At 57.7% G+C, this 18800-nt stretch overlaps 7 protein-coding genes across 7 annotated transcripts; 4 read left to right on the forward strand and 3 right to left on the reverse strand.

The window, feature by feature from the left end:
• Nucleotides 1–521: 521 nt before the first annotated feature.
• Nucleotides 522–2333, reverse strand: EX895_003074 (uncharacterized protein; the record flags this gene model as incomplete). The annotated part of the gene is made up of 1 exon (XM_029883672.1): nt 522–2333. One exon carries the CDS (start codon nt 2331–2333, stop codon nt 522–524), a length of 1812 nt encoding a protein of 603 aa, XP_029739963.1.
• A 714-nt stretch (nt 2334–3047) lies between these two features.
• EX895_003075 (uncharacterized protein) lies at nt 3048–4925 on the forward strand (the record flags this gene model as incomplete). Its single annotated transcript, XM_029883673.1, has 1 exon — nt 3048–4925. The coding sequence occupies one exon, from the start codon at nt 3048–3050 to the stop codon at nt 4923–4925; it is 1878 nt and encodes a 625-aa protein (XP_029739964.1).
• Nucleotides 4926–5102: 177 nt separating this feature from the next.
• Nucleotides 5103–5615, reverse strand: EX895_003076 (uncharacterized protein; the record flags this gene model as incomplete). Its single annotated transcript, XM_029883674.1, has 1 exon — nt 5103–5615. The coding sequence occupies one exon, from the start codon at nt 5613–5615 to the stop codon at nt 5103–5105; it is 513 nt and encodes a 170-aa protein (XP_029739965.1).
• A 755-nt stretch (nt 5616–6370) lies between these two features.
• EX895_003077 (uncharacterized protein) lies at nt 6371–7293 on the forward strand (the record flags this gene model as incomplete). Its single annotated transcript, XM_029883675.1, has 2 exons — nt 6371–6373; nt 6463–7293. 2 exons carry the CDS (start codon nt 6371–6373, stop codon nt 7291–7293), a joined length of 834 nt encoding a protein of 277 aa, XP_029739966.1.
• Nucleotides 7294–9384: 2091 nt separating this feature from the next.
• On the forward strand, nt 9385–12987 carry EX895_003078 (uncharacterized protein; the record flags this gene model as incomplete). Its single annotated transcript, XM_029883676.1, has 1 exon — nt 9385–12987. The coding sequence occupies one exon, from the start codon at nt 9385–9387 to the stop codon at nt 12985–12987; it is 3603 nt and encodes a 1200-aa protein (XP_029739967.1).
• A 1240-nt stretch (nt 12988–14227) lies between these two features.
• On the forward strand, nt 14228–17530 carry EX895_003079 (uncharacterized protein; the record flags this gene model as incomplete). The annotated part of the gene is made up of 1 exon (XM_029883677.1): nt 14228–17530. The coding sequence occupies one exon, from the start codon at nt 14228–14230 to the stop codon at nt 17528–17530; it is 3303 nt and encodes a 1100-aa protein (XP_029739968.1).
• A 482-nt stretch (nt 17531–18012) lies between these two features.
• On the reverse strand, nt 18013–18769 carry EX895_003080 (uncharacterized protein; the record flags this gene model as incomplete). Its single annotated transcript, XM_029883678.1, has 2 exons — nt 18013–18101; nt 18238–18769. The coding sequence occupies 2 exons, from the start codon at nt 18767–18769 to the stop codon at nt 18013–18015; spliced, it is 621 nt and encodes a 206-aa protein (XP_029739969.1).
• Between the last annotated feature and the right edge of the window lie 31 nt (nt 18770–18800).

Here is an 18800-nt window from a genome sequence, read left to right on the forward strand (position 1 = left end):
CATTGCACCGCACGACTGAGATATTGCCAACTTGTGCGTGTCTCATGGTAACTTGGTCGGCAGCGCGCCGCCGTCTCCGGCCGCTGAAGGCTCCGCGTGCGACGAACTACCGCCGCCATTGGCCGATGACAATTGCTCTTGAGTCGAAACGCTGGCAGCCGACGGATCCCGCATCATTCGAGTTGATCAGCTCGGCGATGTTGCCGCTGTGGGCGAGTCTGCCGCGGCCTTTGTCTGGCTCTTCTTCTGTGCTTGCTTACTGACTCGGTGCGGACTGGCTCCCTCGCGTCATCATTCAGTAAACTGGAAAGCGGAAACCTCAGCGTGTCAGTACCTGGCACCGCAGCCAGGAAAAATAACTCTACGAACAAAGCCGATCACCACGCTCACGATCACCAGGAGGACATGGCAAGCAGAGAGAGGATCAAAGAAGAAAATGATGCTTGTGTAGATGGGTATTCTCCGGTGAGGCAGGATCAAGAAAGGAGGAAAAAGAGCACGATATGTGGGGTGCTATGGACTTACGATGCCTTGGAACGGCGTTTCGGGCCCAAAGCGATTCCATTGGGCTTTTTGAGCCACTCGTAATTGACATTGTTGTTTGGGCTACTCGAGGTTCCAGAGTTACTCGTACCACTCACGCCGCTCGTGCTGCCACCGGGGGCTGCTGGGGTGGAGACCCTCTTGCGTGTCTTGGCGTTCTGATTGTGATCGCCCCTTTTGCGAGCGATGTTCTTTCCTTGGCTGGCGTCAATTGTGGACGCGCCGCCATCTAGAGCGGCAGCGGCAGCTTTGAGGAATAACAAAGAAGGGCCCGGCTCAACTGCCTTCGCTGGCCCGGATCCTTGAGCCAATCGATGCTCTAGAACTGGCCTGTTGACGCGCTGATCGGTCATCTGTAAAGCTCCGAATCCAGGCATCGGAAACAGCGCCTCGTCCATCTCGTCGTCGAGTCGCTCGGGCTCCACAGAGAGGCTGGCACGAGCCCTTTTGTTACCCTTGCGTTGCACCGAGGGCGACGAACCTGCGGTTGCCGCCACGGTCGAAGCCGAGGCTTGGGAAGCTGCGTCGACACCGTCCAGTGGGGTTGCAGGGAACGAGTCGAGATCGTGGCCGATTGGGCTGCTTGAGCGTGTAAGGTCGATGGAAGACGCGTCGTTGCGACGGGGTGAGTGCCGGGCGAGACGATGTTCCGGCGTGGCGATGTTGGCCATCCTGAGCTGTTCTTCCATCGACTTGTTGCGCGCCTCGAGCGCCTTGATCCTGCGTTGCATTGCCTCCACGTCACCGACGACTGCACTGAGTGGGGCGGGGCCTGCCCCTAACTTTCGTCCTTTGAAGCGTTGCTGCATCTGTTGCAGCTGCTCGGCAAGTTGGCAGCTCTTGTTGTGCGCTGCCTGTCTCTCCTTCTCTGCTTCAGCACTTTTGATCAGAGCCTGGTTCATCTTTTGCGCCATGTCCATCAAAGCGGTTTCCATGTTGTTCTTCATATTGGAGAGCTTGAGATTGGTTTCGAGCTCCATCTTGCGGCGCTGACTTGAAAGATTCTGCTCCCTCGCATTGAGGTCGTCCTTCGCAGCTTGCGTTCGCATAAACATGTCCGTGATGCGTTGCTCCGTAGCTACGGCGAGATCCATGCGCTGGCCCACCTCCTTGGATTTTTCCTCGACCTCCCGCATCTTGGCCGCAGCGATATTGGTCATGATGTTGGCCTCGTCCGTCAATTTCCTGACGGATTCTTTCTCCTTGAGGAGATCGGCCTGCAGCTTTCTGTTGTTCCTACACCTGCGAGAGAGGTCGTTGAACATGGTGCTGAAGCAAGCAGCTGCGTTATCGAGCGAGTCGATCGACCTCATGAGCGCGTCCTTGAGATCTGGCTGCATATCCTTGGCGAGATCGACAAAAAGCTTGCGGACCTTGACGCCGGACTTGATCATGATCTCGCATTTGACTCCATGGGCAGCCATGACGTACGACTGGACAGCCGTGTTGAAGTCCATGAGATCGGCTAGGAGCTGTCTCAGGTTTCTGTGATCGTTTGCATCTTCTCCCTGGAGCCTATCCCATTCCCATCGCTGTTGGCCGGAGAGGTACTTGTCGAGATCATCGCCATCGGAGGGAAACAGTCTGACCATCTTCGTAGGGTCTGTTGCCCCTGCGCAAAGTGGACATCGCTGGTGATGGCAGGGCCGGTGCTTGTCGGCATTTGTGGCACCGTAGAACCACGTCTGCAGACAGTCGTGATGGAAGATGTGGCCGCAGGTGAGAGCTGTCGCCCGCTTGGCTTCGCCGTCTGCCTGGCTGAAGTCGTCCAAGCAGATGGCGCAACCCATGGTGGCAAAGCCTGCTGCGGCGGTGCCGCTGTGGTGTGTGAGAGTGGATGCTTGATGTGAATCCGTTGAGTGTGCGAAGGTAGAGAGGCTGATGAACGAAAGGCAACGGTTGCCGAAGAGCGGTGGAGAGCAAGGTCTGGAACAAGCGAAGAAAGAGCGAGTCTAGCGGAAGCGAGGCGGGTTATATCGAGTCCAGTCGTGAGCGCAGGAAGCGTCCTCAAAGGGGTCCGCTTGCGTTTAAGTTGATGCCCTTCCTCTGCGCGAGAATGAAGTGCTGAGCCGAGTTGCGTTGCGCAATTGCAGCTGAAGCCCCCAAGCCTAGAACTCCACCTAATCCATATACACTGAGATGAGGGTAGGTGTGTTCCAGTGAGTGTGGATGGAGGGGAGAAGCCTCATGTGTCCCACTCTTTCGATGTTGATGAGGGGTTTGACAGGAGCGCAAGCAAAGTGTTGGTCTAGAGTTATAGGCCCGCGTCGCGTAAGTTGGCGCGAAGCCGAATGATCAAGCGCTGGACAGGGAAGTCTCGGTTATCCTCCACGGAAACCTTTTTATTTTTTATTTTTGAGGATGCACGCAGACCTGTGATCATGCTTCTAACCTTTCCGTCTGATCTTTCGCAACACTGATCATCGGAGGACCCGCGGTGATTGCTGATCGCTGATCATCACGTTACCTGTGTCGATCCGTTCGCTGTAGGGCTTTGTCAAAATATGCTGGCTCCAAAGAGCACGCACAAGCGCAAGCGCAGCTCGGCTCGCTCCGACAAGGCACGCAAGCTAGGGCCTGCAAGATGGATCGTCAACCTCTTACCCTCCGAGTCCGGCACTTCACCATCGAGCGGCAATGAAGAAACATCACAATCAAACGCACATTCGTCTGCAGGACCATCTCGAAGCCAGCGCCTGGATCAACTCGTCGACGCACATCCCTTCAATCGCTCGCTCGAACTCATCCTGCCGCTAGTCACGGCAGCGAACCCCGATTCACCTGACAGCAGCACTGAGCTTCCGCCTCTCGTACGCTCTCTCATCGCCAACGTCGAGCAGCTCGCTTCATCCCACAAGTCATATCAAGCACGCATCCCTCTCAGCCTACTCCTGGATCCAATCTTTGTCACCGCATACCTCAAAACTGGATCCTTGATAGCGCTCAGCAATGTCTCTGGCGCACCGGGCTTGTCTCCACACCTTGAAGATTCGGCCTGCATCGATGGTCAAGGGACACTGGTGCTTTCGCTCTGCAAAGATACATATCAGACACTAGGTCTCACTGGAAGGGCGAGCCACTTTTCACGTCTGGCCTCCGGCCGAGCTGCCGATCGCACAAGCGGGCCAGACTCGCGCTTCATCGTTGAGCTGCCCCTGCTATCGCCTTCGTTTGTACCGGGCAAGAAAGGGTACCAGCAGGCACTGGAGAGACTGCGCCAATGGGACCGCTCTCGAGCTCAAGCTCTGGCCATGGAACATACGCTATCGCAGTCGCACGCATCCTCGAAGATGGCACCCTCCAGCGAGCCCGCCGCTCCTGTAACGAGTGATCACGCGACGTGGGATATGCTCTTCGTCTGGTCACCGAGTAGAGCCACAGCCGATGCGATCGCAGCTTCAAACTCTTCATCGTCATCATCCGGCTCGATCGACGAGGTTCGCTTTCCAGAACATCTTGTGCGTCCCGAGGATGTCAAATGTCTTTCGTTGCCAGCTTGCGATCCAGTCATCGCAGATTCGGTGTGGGTTCCAGCACTCCACGATCCTGCACGACATCCTTTGAACAGCACTTGGCAGGAAAGTCAACGACACTTCATCGAGCTCGAGCAGCAGCCTGAACACTCTGCCATAGCAACATGGGCAGCTTTTCAGGGCGGCCTACAAGAAGCGATCGAATGGGCAGGACTAGCCTCCCTCGGTGCAACGCCAATTCACACATTCACCAGGTCCGAGACGACGTGCGTCTACAGCCCGCCGTCTCCCTCGCAGCCGGGCAGAATCGTCAAGCTCCGCTGGTCAGGGCCGCAAGGAAAACCGTTGCTTCTCAGTCCTCTCTTCGTTTCTCAGATCTCCAGAGAAGTTCATCGACTTGTCTCTCAATCGTCGACCTCCAGTCGCGCGACCGAGACAGTGCAATGGGCAACTCTGTCCTGCTCCGGCTTTCCTCATGCGCCACTGACCTGGCGAGCCAAAGTGCCGTTCAGCTCTCTGTACGGAGCCAAAGAGCTTCCTGGCAACAAGACGAACCTCTCAGCGGAATTGGCAGCACAGGCTGCTGACGAGGAGGTCTCGCTGACCGACGCTTCCTCTTCTGACGACAATGATGAAGACGAGGCGGACAGCGACTCGTCGCTGGACATGGACGGGCAGCGCGCGCCCAAGCGAAAGACAAAGAAGCGGTCGAAACGCAACATTGGCAAGAACCAGACTGAACACACCTTCACCCCTGCTACTGGGGAGACTGGTTGGATCTCGTTCTGTCTCGGCGAATCCCAGCCTTCAACGGCACGAGCCAAGACCACACCAGACGAAAAGCAGGCACCCCCTCGGACTGGCCGATGGGTGTTTGTCGAGCTGATTGGCACAGATACCCGCTCCTGATTGCAATGGAATCAGAACAATGATTGCAACATGTCTTCTGCAGCAATTCGCTGGTTTATGTGCCATCGCACTCTGACAAAAGGCTGATGTACGAATGAATCATGTTGAACAACAGGTACGAGCCTGATCTACATATTTTGTTGTTTCGAACGAAGCGCTGTGAGTGTCCACAACACATCAGTCGAAAGGACCGAGATAGTCCTCCTTCATAGTGCCAATAGCGAAGATCTCGTTTGCGTCCACTCTGGTACCCACAATCTTGATCCTGACCTTCCTGCCCTTGACCAAGCGATCCGAGGCGCTGACGAACTCTGGCGGGTTGCTTTCCGGTTGGAACTTGTACTCGATCGGTATCAAGTGCGACGAGACGAAGATGTTGAGCGGACCAACCTCGGCGAAGAAGCCCATTTTGTTGACATTCGTGATCTTGGCGTCCATCACTTCGCCCTTGAACGGTTTGAGCACAACTGCTTGGTAGGTGCTGTTGAACTCGGCCAACCCGGAACCGGGGATCACGCGGCCTTGACCCACATCAACCATGCCGATGACTTTGATGATGTAGCCGTGCTTGCCGGTGCACGTCCCTTCGACATCATCGCGGAGCTTTTGGTTGAGAAACTCGACCATGGACGGTCCAAAGTAGGACGGATGCAGCTCGGTCTTGTGTGTGAGGTTTTTGAGGAAAAACATGCTGGGCGGATTCTAGGACAGAGGATGGAGTACTGGAGCGAACGACGGTGCTCTAGAGGCCGACCGAGCGGAAGCGACACAGAAAGGTCGCCGAGGAGGAATTCAGAGTCAAGGCCACCTTGTTACTTTGCTACCATGGACGAACGATGATGCTGCAGATGGAATTGTGACCGGCGATCTGCCAATGTCAGGCACCTTGGTAGCAGCTTGTCGTGATTCTGCTTGATCGCTACTGGAGCGTTGCTGCAGACAAGGAACGTCCGATGTCGTCGAGTCGGTCCCGAAAAAGAATGACGGAAACCAATGTGACGCGACCGGTCTCACGAGCTGGTCCAGCGGGACAAGCGGATGAGCCGAAGGGCGCGGCGCGAGACGTCCTAGTCAGAGAGCGCCGAACAAGGATAGCGACTGAGAGCACCGCCAAGTATTGCAAATGACGAGCTGCTGAGTGGTGGTGAAGGTGCAGAGGTTTGCAGACAAGCAAGGATGAGGCGCGAGATGGGCAAGAAGATGCATTTCTCCACTCTCTGCTAAATTGGCAAGGCGTCGGGTCACGTGTCGCTTTTTTTTGGAAGCTCTCCATTGCTTCGACTAGAACCCTGAACGCTTTCTCTATCCACATTGTTGAACCTAACCTCCAATGCCAGTCGACGCTCTGATCGCTTTCTGCGAACCATTACTCCTGTAAGCGCTGCGCAAATCACCGTCACTGCGGATCTACAGCACACTACGACGTCGAAAAGCGCGAGGTCGCAATGGTAAGTGCAAAGTGCCACACGACACTGTACGATAGAGCACGTTGATACTAACCACATCGGGCGCGTTCCCATTCATCTCTTCGCTGCAGGGCAACGATGGAGGCTCCATAGCCAAACGAGACGAGCTGGTCCGAACTAAAGCCACTTTGGAAAAGGTCGATCCCGAGCTGCTTCGCCAGTCTCTGTGGACCGTCTGCGCACTCTCTCGCCGACCACTCGAACCGCCTGTCGCCTCGGACCCGCTGGGTCGACTGTACAATAAAGACTCAATCGTGCAGCATCTGCTTGTTCGCAGCCAGAATGATCCGTCCTCCTCCAAGATCGCAGACCCCATCCCCCACATCCGAGGCTTGCGCGACATTACCGAACTCAACCTCACGCCCAACACACTCTATCGCCCACCCTCACCCACGGCCTCTAGCAACCAACACTCAGTGTTCCCTTTCATGTGCCCGCTCTCATCCAAACAGATGGACGGAAAGCAACGTTTCGTGTACATCGCCAACTGCGGGTGCGCGATGAGCGCCATTGGTCTGCGCACGACTGTCGCTGCTTCCGAAACGAGTGACAAGCACAAGCCGGACCACAAACCGTGTCCTGTCTGCGGCAAGACTTTCAACGCGGCCGGACTGGCCAAAGGAAAGCAGGCAGACATGGGTGCGGATGTGGTCACCATCAACCCATCCGAGGCAGAGGAAGCAGAGATGCGAGCGACAATGGAGAAGGCACGGGCGGAACAGGCGACAAAGAAAAAGGCCAAGACAAGGACGGCAGATCAGGCACTCGGGAACGGTAAGGCTCAAAAGGGGGACGCGAGCGAGGACACAGCGGAAAGAAAGCGTAGAAAGGCAGAGAGAAAGGCCGAGAAGAGCGCTCGGATAGCTGCTCTCACCGCCGAACTCGCTGCCGAGCATTCATAAGACGTTGACCTTTCGAGACGCTGCAGAATATGCACGACTCCTTACGATACCTCACAGGCATCTGGTGCGGCCGTCGCTGCGCGAGTCAGCGCCGTGCAAAGTGCTCGGAACAGCCGGAATGTCTCGTTTTCCTGTATTCCTTGTCTGCTATTCCACCTCCATTGCCATTTGTATACTTCACACCAATCCATGTACAGATACCCTGATTTTCTTCCAGCGTAGCAGGCCTCGCCATATTGTTCTGCCAGAATTGATGACTCGGTCAATTTCTGCCAATACAGCGGATGCGTCAACCGCCAAGCGAGCGAAAATCGAGAGATGAACGCCAAGGCGGTGGTTGAGTATCACAAACGGCTTCATGCGGATTGCAAAGGCCAAACAGATGACAGGACAATCACATGCTGTGCTTCAATAGATCCGGTAGCAGACGTATCGCTATAGAGCCAAATTGTTGGTATTGACCAAGTTGCGAAGAGAGAGAAGAGAATTACTCGGATCGCTCAGCCTGGAGCTTGGCGTAAAAGGCGTCTCGGCGCGAAACCGAGGGAAGGTGAACGCCGTACCTGTAGCAGTGATAGCAGCAATGGAAGTAGCAGGTTGCAGGCGCAAGAAAAGGTCAGATTGCGAGCGTTCCTTTATCGCGAAAGACCGCAGTTTGCACTTCTATTCGTGAGAAGTTGCTGTGTGCTGTACGTACCAGTAGCCGTAACCAAGGGCAGTGCCGCCACCGAGGGCGACAGTGAGGTCGAGAATGAGTCGCTTGCGCAACTTTCCGGTGATAGCTGGAATGGATCCGACAGGCATCTGGAAGGTGAGTTGAGAGAAAGGTCGATAGTCAGTACACCTTTGTCGCTGCGGTTGTCGATAGTGCCGAAAGAAGCTCGGGATGTTCGTGACAACTGATGTGTGCCGGAATTGACGAATGAGATACACACTGTGATCAAAGGGTTTTCTCGACGGAGGAAAAGTAGGTTCAAGAAGATGATGGTGTGGACGAGATGATGAAGCGACGATATGGTGAGCGTGTGTTGGCGTTGTTCGTGGATTCTGGCTGGTGATGAGCGATTTGAACCTTCTCTCGGCCTGAAATGCTCAGAACGGACCCGAAGGGCCAAATTTCGTCGCAGAAGCCCGATTCGATTTAGTTCGACGGGTTTGCTATGAAGAGGCTGAAATCTTTCGCCTCAAAATCGGGTCTTCAAGCAAGAAGACTCGTTTTTCAGACAAATTTCCGCTTCGTTCCGTAACTTTCACTCTAACAGACTAAGCTTTTTAGCAAATCGACTTTCGGCCGTGAGGACTGTCAAGCAAAGGTTTTCAGCTACTGCTGTTTCCCAAAGCACACAGCCAGAACTACTGCCACCGACGACATTCAGTAGCCAACAGCACAGACCTAGCTCGGTCTGAACGGAATGAGGCGAGGGAGAAAGCCTTCGAAAGGCAAGGGTTAGGGCCACAGCTGACACGAGGCGAGGAAGCGAGACGGCAAAGGGTCGACTCGGGTGTCATCGTGCGTGTTGGCCGACAGCGCGTGGGTACAATCTTGCTTGCGAGATCGGAAGACAGCTCCGCGAGCACACACACCCTCTCCCTTTCTTTGTCTCTCTCTCTCGTGTGTGTGTGTATGGGATTGATTTCCTCGAATTTGACGCACGGTCATTTGTCACTGATTTCCCTCCACAGGTGAGCGTGTGACTACGGCTCTGCTGCTCTGCTGCCGTGTCAGTCTTGAAGTCTATCTCTCAACGCTGTGCCTGGCTGCTGTTCTCTCTCCACAATCAACTGACAATCGAAACCGCAATCTCTGTCCTTCTTTCCCCTAATCCACAGCCGAGAGCCATTCTCAAGCAGAGGCCCATTTTGCAGAAAGCGCTTTCGCTCCCCAGCCTCTATTCTCTCAGCATCCCAATCCTTTCCGTCCATCCACCTCGTTCCGCTAGGAAGACATTGGTGGTTTTCAGCCCAGCTAGGCAGCGCAAACGCTCCCACTCGATTCGGCGAGGCTGCGCTCAGCCATCATCACCCTCACATTTCCCTTTAGAACCATCGCTTTCCTCCGTCTAGCCGAGGAGAGCACATGTTAAGCACACCATGGCGTACGTAGCGCTAGGCAAGGCGCTCTACGATTACGTGGCCCAGGCCGAGGACGAGCTCAACCTCACCGAGGATGACTACCTCTACATCCTCGAGTCAGACGACCCCGAGTGGTGGAAGGCCAAGCTGCGTCGTCTCGCTGAGGATGGCACGCCCATCCAAGACGACTCTGACGAGGGCACCGTCGGCCTCGTGCCGGCCAACTACGTCGAAGAGGCCGAACCCCTCCGCTTGAGCCGCGCTCTCTACGACTATGAGGCGCAGACCGAGGATGAACTGTCCATGGTGGAAGACGAGCTTCTTCGCGTTTACGAATCCGACGGCGTCTGGCTGCTCGTTAAGAAGCAGGGCCAAGACCCGCTCAGCGGCGGTGAGGGAAGGCTCGGCTATGTACCAGCCAATTACGTCGACGAAGCAGAGGCAGTAGACACCGGTGCTGCACCCGTCGTCGAGGATGAGTACGCAGCTGAGGAAGAAGACGATGAAGACGACGACACCGGCTCAGGCGCGGCCATTCCCCAAATCCAGCTTCCACAGACCGCAAACCTCGGAAGGGGCGATGAGATCAAGATGTGGCCAGTTTCAGCCCTCGACAGCAAGAAGAAGAAGAAGAAGGGCACCCTCGGCATCGGCAACGCCTCGCTCTTCTTTGCCTCCGAAAGCGACAAGACCCCCGTCAAGAAGATCAGCGTCCTTCACATTGTCAGCCATTCGCTCGAAAAGGGAAAGACACTTCACCTCAATCTTTCGCCCGAAGCCGTTCTGTCCGAGTCCACCCTCGACTTCCACACCGGCTCCAAGGACGCTGCCAACGACATCGTCAAGAAGATCGAAGAGAGCATGGCCAACGCACAGTCCGCATCCGCTGCTGCACCTCCTTCGTCAGCAAGTGCCCCTGCCCCTGCTGTCTCGTCGGGCTCCATTCCTCTGCCCCCTCCTCCCCCGCCTGCGCCACCCGCACCAGCTGCGGCACTGCCACCGCCTACTCGCAACGCAAGCGCTACTCTACCTCTGCCGGTACGCAAGACCGTGTCGTTCCAATCACAACAGGCCACCGCTGTTGCACCAGAACCGGAAGAAGCGGTCGAGCACGCCATCGCCATGTACGATTTTGAGGCCCAAGGCGACGACGAGCTCACAGTCACCGAAAACGAACACCTCATCATCCTCGAAAAGGAGAACGACGACTGGTGGAAGGTCAGGAACGATGCCGGCCAAGAGGGTGTCGTGCCCGCCAGCTACGTTGAAGCCTCCGACGCTGCGGCTACTGGAGGTACCAGCTCATCATCCGCTGCTGCTCTCGCCGCAGAACAGGAAGAAGAGGAGCGACGCCGACAAGAAGAGGAAGAAGCTGCTGCCGTTGCCGAAGCGGAGCGTCAGCGTGAAGCTGCCGAGTCAGCGGCACGTCGACGGAGGGAGGCCGAGGAGCGCAGGGGGAGGGAGGAGACGGAGAGGACGCGACGTGAAGCGCTCAAAGCACAGCCTGCGCCTGCCCCGCCCAAGCTCACCCAACGTCCCAGCACTACCGAGGTCAGCCGCGCCGCCAAGAACGTCTCGATCCCGCAGGGCCGCAGTGCACCCGAGCGTCCCAAAGATGGTGGCGGCCGCTCCAAGCCCTCGCCCAACAACACGCGCATGTGGACCGATCGCACCGGAACTTTCAAGGTCGAGGCCGAGTTTTTGGGATTCAACCAGGGCAAGATCCGTCTACACAAGATGAACGGCGTTGTGATCGAGGTGGCCGTCGAAAAGATGTCGAACGGTGATATCCAGTTCCTCGAAGACATTACAGGCAAGAAACTCAACCCGACCGACGAGGAGATCGCCGCTTCGACAGCACGAAGACGCGAGCGCGAGCGTGAACGTGAACGTCAGTCCAGCCGATCTCAGCCTTCGTCGGCCTCTGGCATGACCAGGGAGGAGCGCGAACGAGAGCGAGAACGCCGCAAGGAGAAGGAGCGGGAACAGCGCCGACGCGAGCAGGCACGAACGGGCCCCAAGCGCAACGTCGATTGGTTCGAATTCTTCCTCGCAGCCGGCGTCGATGTCGACGACTGCACACGCTACGCCAGCTCTTTCGAACGCGACAAGATCGACGAGACGGTGCTCGCCGACCTCGACGCCGGCACCCTGCGCAGTATCGGTTTGCGCGAGGGCGACATCATCCGAGTCACCAAGTTTATCGATAAAAAGTATCGTCGTGACAAAACGCACTCTACGTCGTCGTCGTCCCGCCAGTCCGGTCGTGCCAATGCCAACACAGCAGCAAACCTGGAAGACCAGATCAAGGCAGACGAGGAGCTTGCCCGCAAGCTTCAAGAGCAGGAAAGCTCGGCACGACGAGGCGACTCGGTCAGCCCAGCTCCACCCCAGCTGTTTTCGGGCCCTGACGGCACGCTCAAGAACAACACACGTCGGGGTCGACCTACGCCGAAGAGCACGGGCGGTAGCAACGTGGACGCTGCCTCGTTGGCGGCTGCCACTGAATCGCTTGCTCGCACCGCGACCCCTCCTGCTCGTGCCGGCACCGTGAGTCCGGCTGCCCCCAAGCGCACGGGTTCTTCGCTCGCCAATGGATTCGACGATGATGCATGGACGCCACGACCTCCGAGCACCAAGCCTGCGACACCTGCCAGGCCCAGTGCCGCCTCCCCCGCGCCTGCTCCCACGCCACCTCCTGCACCCGCTGCTGCTGCTGCTGCTGCTTCGCCAGCACCGGTGGTGTCCCCTGCGCCCGCCGCTGACCCGAACTCGGCGCTGTTTGAGAAGCTTGCGGCGATGAAGCCACCGTCGGCCAGCGCCAGTCCGCGTCCCGGTGCGAGCCCTTCGCCTGGCTCCATGTTCCTGGGACAGTCTCAGGGATACAATCCCAACGCGCCACGTGGGCCATTTGCGCCTGTGCCTGCCAACCAGGGACTGCTGCAGCCACTGGTGCCGACACAGGGAACGGGCCAGTTTGTTCCCACCAAGACAGGCATGATGGGCATGCAAATGACGGGGATGCAACCGCAGCAGACTGGCTGGGGCATGCAGGCTGTGCAGGGTGTGCAAGGCATGCAAGGCATGCAGCCTCAAATGACAGGCTTCCAAAACGGTATGGGAGGCGCGGGTCAGATGGGTGGCATGGGTATGCAGCCTCAAGCTACTGGGTTTGGTAACGGCGGCGGCTATATGAATGGCTCGTCTCCCTTCGCGGGCGGCCAGATCAACACGCAACAGACAGGATTCCCTGGCATGCAGCCGCAGCAAACTGGGTTCAACAACTTCGGCCAGACTCCGCAGCAAGTGATGGCGCAACAGACAGGGTTCGGACTTGGATCGCAGCAGCAGGTGCAACAGCAGCAGGCGGCGCAGGACGAGAAGGACAAGTTCAACGCGAGCAACATCTTCCAGCAAATGAAGACAGGTGCGTTTGCCAAGGATCCCAACGCGGCACCACAGGCGAGCGGAAAGTACGATGCGCTGCGACCGCAGCCTACCGGGTTTCAACCTGGGGGAGTGATGCCGCAGTTTACTGGGATGGGCTTTGGCCAGCAGCCGCAACAGCCGCAGCAGCCGTATCCGCACAATGGCTATGGAGGTGGCTTTGGTGGATATTGAGGGCTACGGTGTCTTTGTTCTACGCAATTGCATATCATTCCGATACAACAGCGTCGCAGCGAGTAGAGGGAGTGTAATGATGTCGCTCTGAAACGTGTGACGACCAACGAACGAACGCTGTGGAGAGCGCCGCAGCAGATTGGGATGACGAACTGGCAACGCGACGCGCGCCATGGTCGGAGCCAGTCTGGCAACAGCTTCAAGGAGGCAATCCCACTCAACTCAAGACGAAAGGGAGCCATCTCACAGATGGAGAGAGCGGGATGGCAGAGCCGGGCTACTCTCGCGGCCAGGCAGGTCTGAATTTGTCGAATCTCACCTTCTGTGCTGTGCCAACTGAAAATCCGGCACTAAGAAGGGTGAGAGCGGGTTAGAGGTGAGAAAAAGCGCGCGACGCGTTTAAAGGCGCGGTTCCACTTTTGTCGCACGCACGGTCGGTCACACGGAAGGGAAGGAAGGAACAGTGCAACAGAGCCAGAAGAGGGCGCGCCGCGTGGACAAGTGCGTGACTTTTCGCACCAGCCGTCCCAATGCACTCTTGCTATTCCTATCTCCTTTTCTCTCCCTTTCTGCAAGCTGTGTGATCGACATGCTGTTTCTGTGACCACGGAGTGAGAGATGTCATACAGCAAGTGTACGTGGTCGTTCAAGAGGAGAGAGATCCAACGCGCTCGACCAAGAAGGTCGAGTCGGGTACGCTCTGGCTTTTGAAATTTACACGCAGCCAGCCAGCCGTCCAGCCTACTTTCTCGCGTCGTAAAGCACACTCTCCGAATTCACACAGCCGAGCGACACAAGACACAGACGCACTCAGCTAGGCCGTCTCTGTCTGTGTGACTGGCTGGCCGGCCCTCTGCACGAAAAAGGAGAGACGCGCCTTGGAAAAGTGCATCTTTCCGCCGCCTCTGGCCTTCTGGCGGGCTTTCGTTCGCTTTGGCCCAAATCCAACACTTTTTTGTCGCCAGAGGCGAGGCTATCGACCGCTCGACCACCTTCTCGATCCACCATCCTCAGTTCTTGCATCAGCTTGTGGAAAGGTTCTTCCGTTTGCATCCGCGCCAACGACCTCGTAGTCCCGCCCTTCGACGTCCGGCTGGAGCTTCATCTAAGGCACACCCTCGGCTCTCCTTCGCAAGGTACGACGCAACGCCATCTGCCGCCTCTCGTCTCCCCCAGCCCTGTTCATCCTCTCATGAACAGCCTGTCATTCTTATCTTGAATCATCTCCTTCTATACACAGATGCCTCTGAACCCTTCCGCCACCCCCGTCCCACCAGCTCCCTATACACACGCACAAGAAGTGAGCTCTCTCCCTGCTGCATCCTCTACACTTGCCGACACCAACAACCCTCTTCGTCCCGTGCAGGAGGTTGCTGCGAGCTCGCTCGTCGATAGCGTTCCATCTTCGCACGCCTCCCTCCTCGATTCTCTCAAGCCATCTTCGCATCCCGGCCGCTCCGACCTTAGCTTTACCACCTCGGCTCTGCAGCGTGCTGGCTTGCTTCCTGCCAACCCCCCTTCTGCCCGCTCTCATCCTACCATGTCCGTCACCGCTGCCTCGGGCGGCGCACCTGCCGCCTCAGAGACACTGCAGAGAGTTATGGGTCATGGCACTGCCTCGGGGACTGCCACCAACGGCGCTTCAACCCCGTCCCAAGCTGGCCCTTTGACTCCCGCACAGCTCAAGAACATGACCCCGGCACAGGCCAACGCTGCCTTACAGAACCCCGTCGGCAATGTCCCCACCGTCTACCTCGCCACTTACTCCAATGTGCCCGTCTACGAGATCACCGTTCGTGGCATCGCCGTCATGCGGCGACGCGGCGACGGTTGGCTCAACGCAACCCAGATCCTCAAGATCGCAGGTATCGAAAAGACGCGCCGAACCAAGATCCTCGAAAAGAGCATCCTCACCGGCGAACACGAAAAGATCCAGGGAGGATACGGCAAGTTCCAAGGAACCTGGATTCCCCTTCAGCGAGCCCAAGAGGTCGCCGCCGAATACAACGTCTCGCATCTCCTCCAGCCCATCCTCGAGTTCGACCCCGCCACCGCTGACCAGATCCCCAAGCTCTACCAGCGCAAGAAACCTGCTTCCTCGGCGCGCAACTCTTCCGCCTCTGCTATCAACGACGGAAGAAGCCAAACGCCCTCCAAACTCTACTCGCCTGCGCCGTCCAGCCTCGGTGGTCCAAGCCAGCAGCCTCGCTTCCTCTCTTTGCGTCCGCCCAAGGATGCACAGCAGCGCGAAATGTCTCCCGCGCTCTTCATGCCCCCGGGCGCGAGCGGTCTTCTGGGTAACGGCGCTTATGCTACCGACGGCGCAGTCGCATTAGCCGGTCCGCAGGCCATCCCGCCTGGATCGAGTCAGGCAGAACAGGATGCGCTCCGCAGCTACAATGTGTACGGCTACACGCCACAGGGTGTGCCACTTCCCGCCTCTGAAGATGATGCCGTCGCCGCTGCTGGCGACAAACGAGTTGCTGCTGAAGACGATCAGCAAGGTGCTTCCGCTGTGAAGCGATCGCGAGTCACGAGCCCGCCGCCGCAGCAGCAGCGAGACTCCGGTCTCCTGCTCGGCCCTTCGCCCGTCAAGGACCTCAATGCTCTTGGCCCAGCCGGTGGTTCTTTGCGTGCAGCTTCGGCACCTCGTGGACACCGCATGGCCGTCGGTCCTCCCGAAGCAGCTGGCCGAGATGGCTCCGTTCCTCGCTATGCCGATCGTGCTCTGGCGCCCAAGCCGTACGACGAGGGTGAAAAGCGAATGCGTGATCGCCTCGTCAGCCTCTTTTCAGACGATGGGGTGCCGGAGGGCACATCTGCGGGCCCCGTTGCAGCTGCCTCTGCGTCAACTTCAGACGAAGACGACGAAGCGTACGTTGCCAAGCTAGACAGCTTGCTGGCCGACTTGAGGGAAAAGGCTAGCTTGGGCGGGCTTGGCGCCAGTGGATCCGATGGTCCCAAAGCGACGGTCGATCTTATCACTGATGATCATGGTCACACCGCTTTACACTGGGCTTCAGCTCTTTGCCGTCTCAAGCTCGTCCGCACGCTCGTTGCACGTCCACCTTGGCAGGGTGGAGCTAACGTCCACGCCGGCAACCACGCTGGCGAGACGGCTCTGCACCGCTCGGTGCTCGTCACCAACTCGTACGACGCCTCATCCTTCCCCAAGCTGCTCCATCTGCTTTCGTCGTCGCTCAACACGCGCGACTTCAAGAAGCGCACTGTCTTGCATCACATTTCGCTCGTCGCTGCTCTCAAGGGCCGTGCCGCGTCGGCGCGATACTATCTTGCATGTGTGCTCGAGCACATCGCTGCTGAAAAGAGTTCCAAGTACAAGGGTCTCATCGACGCGCAAGACGAGGACGGCGAGACGGCGCTCGGCATCGTCGCGCGTCTGGGCAATGCCAGCATGGTGCGCATGCTTCTCGACGTCGGTGCACGCAAGGACCTTCCCAACGCGCTAGGCATCCGTCCCTCAGACTGGGGCATCGAGTCCGGTGGCGACAACGCTTCGTCGCAGTCGCAGAATGACGGTGGCTCCGTTGCTGGCGCAAGCACCGTCTCGTCCCTGCCACCGTTGACAGCAGCCGATCTTGCGTCGCAGAATCCGTCCGACATCGTCTCAGCCTTGACGCGACCCGCACAGGTGCCTGTGATGAAGAGTTCCGACGTGCGCGATCAGCTCAGCTCGACGCTTGACGATCTGCAGTCGACGTTTGAGCGCGAACTCAAAGAGAAGCAAGACGCCATCTCGACCGTGCAGAGTCATCTGCAGGCTGCTACAAGAGACCTTGCCGCGCGACGCAAGACGGTCTCTGCTGCGCAAGGCAAGCTCGCCGAGAAGGATGAGGCACGTCAGCGTGTGCAGAACTTGCGGCGTGCTATCGTCTCGCAGCTGGGTTGGGACGAGGCGGACGCAGCGGTCAAGTTGGAAGAGCTCGAGAGTGAGGCTGCCTCGTCGGCGAGCAAGCCGGCTGATGCGATGGACGTCGATGAGGCCGAGGACGTCAAGCCTGTGCTCGCTTCGGGGCCCGAACCGCTCATCGACAACCTGCTGTCGTCCAATACGATCGAATCGGACCTCAAGTCGCTGGGTGCCTCTTCGGTCAAGACAGAGCTGGTCGAGCAGGAGCAGTTAGTGCGTCTGCGCTGGCTTGTCTCCTTCTACCAGTCCAACTGCGATGATTTCGCCGCCAAGATCGCTGAGTTGGAAGACTCGAGCGCCAAGAAAGAGGCTCAGTGCCAGCAGGTTGTGGCTATTTGTGCCAACATCCCGCAAGACAAGGTGGAGGGGATGCTCACCGAGCTGCTCACAGCGATGGAGAGCGATGGTCCCGACGTGGACCTGGCGAGGGTTGCCAACTTTATGCAGAAGGTCGGCAAGCCGGGAGGTGAGAACGGTGAGCAGCAGGCGACAGCGGGAGCACAGCTGAGTACGTCGACGAGTCTGAGCACGACCGTGTCGAGCGCCGACACGGCGGCGAGCAGCACGGTGCCTGCGGCTGATGGTGAGGGTGCCAAGGTCACCAGCACGTAGCGCTCTTATGAAGAGGCTAGCCTGCAGTATGATTGTGCGCGGGACAGGCTAGTTCTTCGTATTGGCAGTAGGCTCTTCTACACCTCGTTGCTTGCCCCTTTTGTACTTCTAAGATGCCTCGCATCGTTGCCGGCTTGTCGGGTGGACATCATTTCGCGTTGTCCTGCTTGTAACGCTTGTAACCTTTGTCAAGAATCGAAAAACTTTGTGGACTGTTCCTTCGACCTTGGTTGTGTTGTTAAAAAGCTCATTTAGAACAAGAGCGAGCTCAAAACACATCACGCCCTTTTCACTTGTGCCTTTCGACCTCCTGTCAGCTGTCGCAAGCTCCAGCCGCTCCGAGGCGGCTTACAACGTGAGACCACAGTCTTGTTGGTTGGCGATTTCTAAGGCGGATTTGGCATTCCGAAGATTGTGACTGCAGAACGCCAGACTCGCGCGCTGCAACTCATTGCACTTTGCGTTCCAAGTGGAAGATGCGGTTATCCCTGGAGAACCTCCTTGGAGACGACCTTGCCTTCCGAGTCGAGCTTGTACAGGATGGGGACGCCGGTAGCGAGTTCGAGGCCGACTATGAGGGACAATCCGATGCAGGGGAGAAAGGAGAAATGTGTGTCAGTATGCCTTGTCCTTGTGCTTGGCCCTTCAGTTCTTGCGTCCACCAGAGCCTTTCATTCGCTGAGTCTGGGAAGTTTCGCGGCACTTACCGATGTCGTCGTCGGAGATGTTCTCGATGTCCTTGATCATGGCACGCAGCGAGTTGCCATGGGCAGCAACGATGACGTTCTTGCCCTGCTTGACGAGAGGCAGGATCTCCTTGTGGTAGTAAGGCCAGACGCGCTCAGCGGTGAGCTTGAGACTCTCGCCGCCGGGAGGGGGGATGTCGTAGCTCCTGCGCCAGATGTGCACCTGGTCCTCGCCCCACTTCTTCCTGGCGTCGTCCTTGTTGAGACCGCTGAGCTCGCCGTAGTCACGCTCGTTGAGCGCCTGGTCCTTGTGGATCGGGATGCCCTCCTGGCCCAACTCCTTGAGCTGGATTGCGAGCGTCGTCTGAGCACGCTGCAGGGCCGAGGTGAAGGCAACGTCGAACTTGATACCCGTGGCAGCGACGCGCTTGGCGCCAGTGAGCGCTTCCTCGCGACCGAGCTCAGTGAGGGCAGGGTCCTTCCAACCAGTGAACAGGTTGAGCTTGTTCCACTCGGATTGACCGTGACGCGTAAGCACGAGAGTTCCAACCATTTTCGTTTGTGTGTGTGCGGGTGATGTTGGT

This window comes from Sporisorium graminicola, chromosome SGRAM_19, assembly GCF_005498985.1.
Source record: "Sporisorium graminicola strain CBS 10092 chromosome SGRAM_19, whole genome shotgun sequence".
Taxonomy (NCBI): Eukaryota; Fungi; Basidiomycota; class Ustilaginomycetes; order Ustilaginales; family Ustilaginaceae; genus Sporisorium; species Sporisorium graminicola.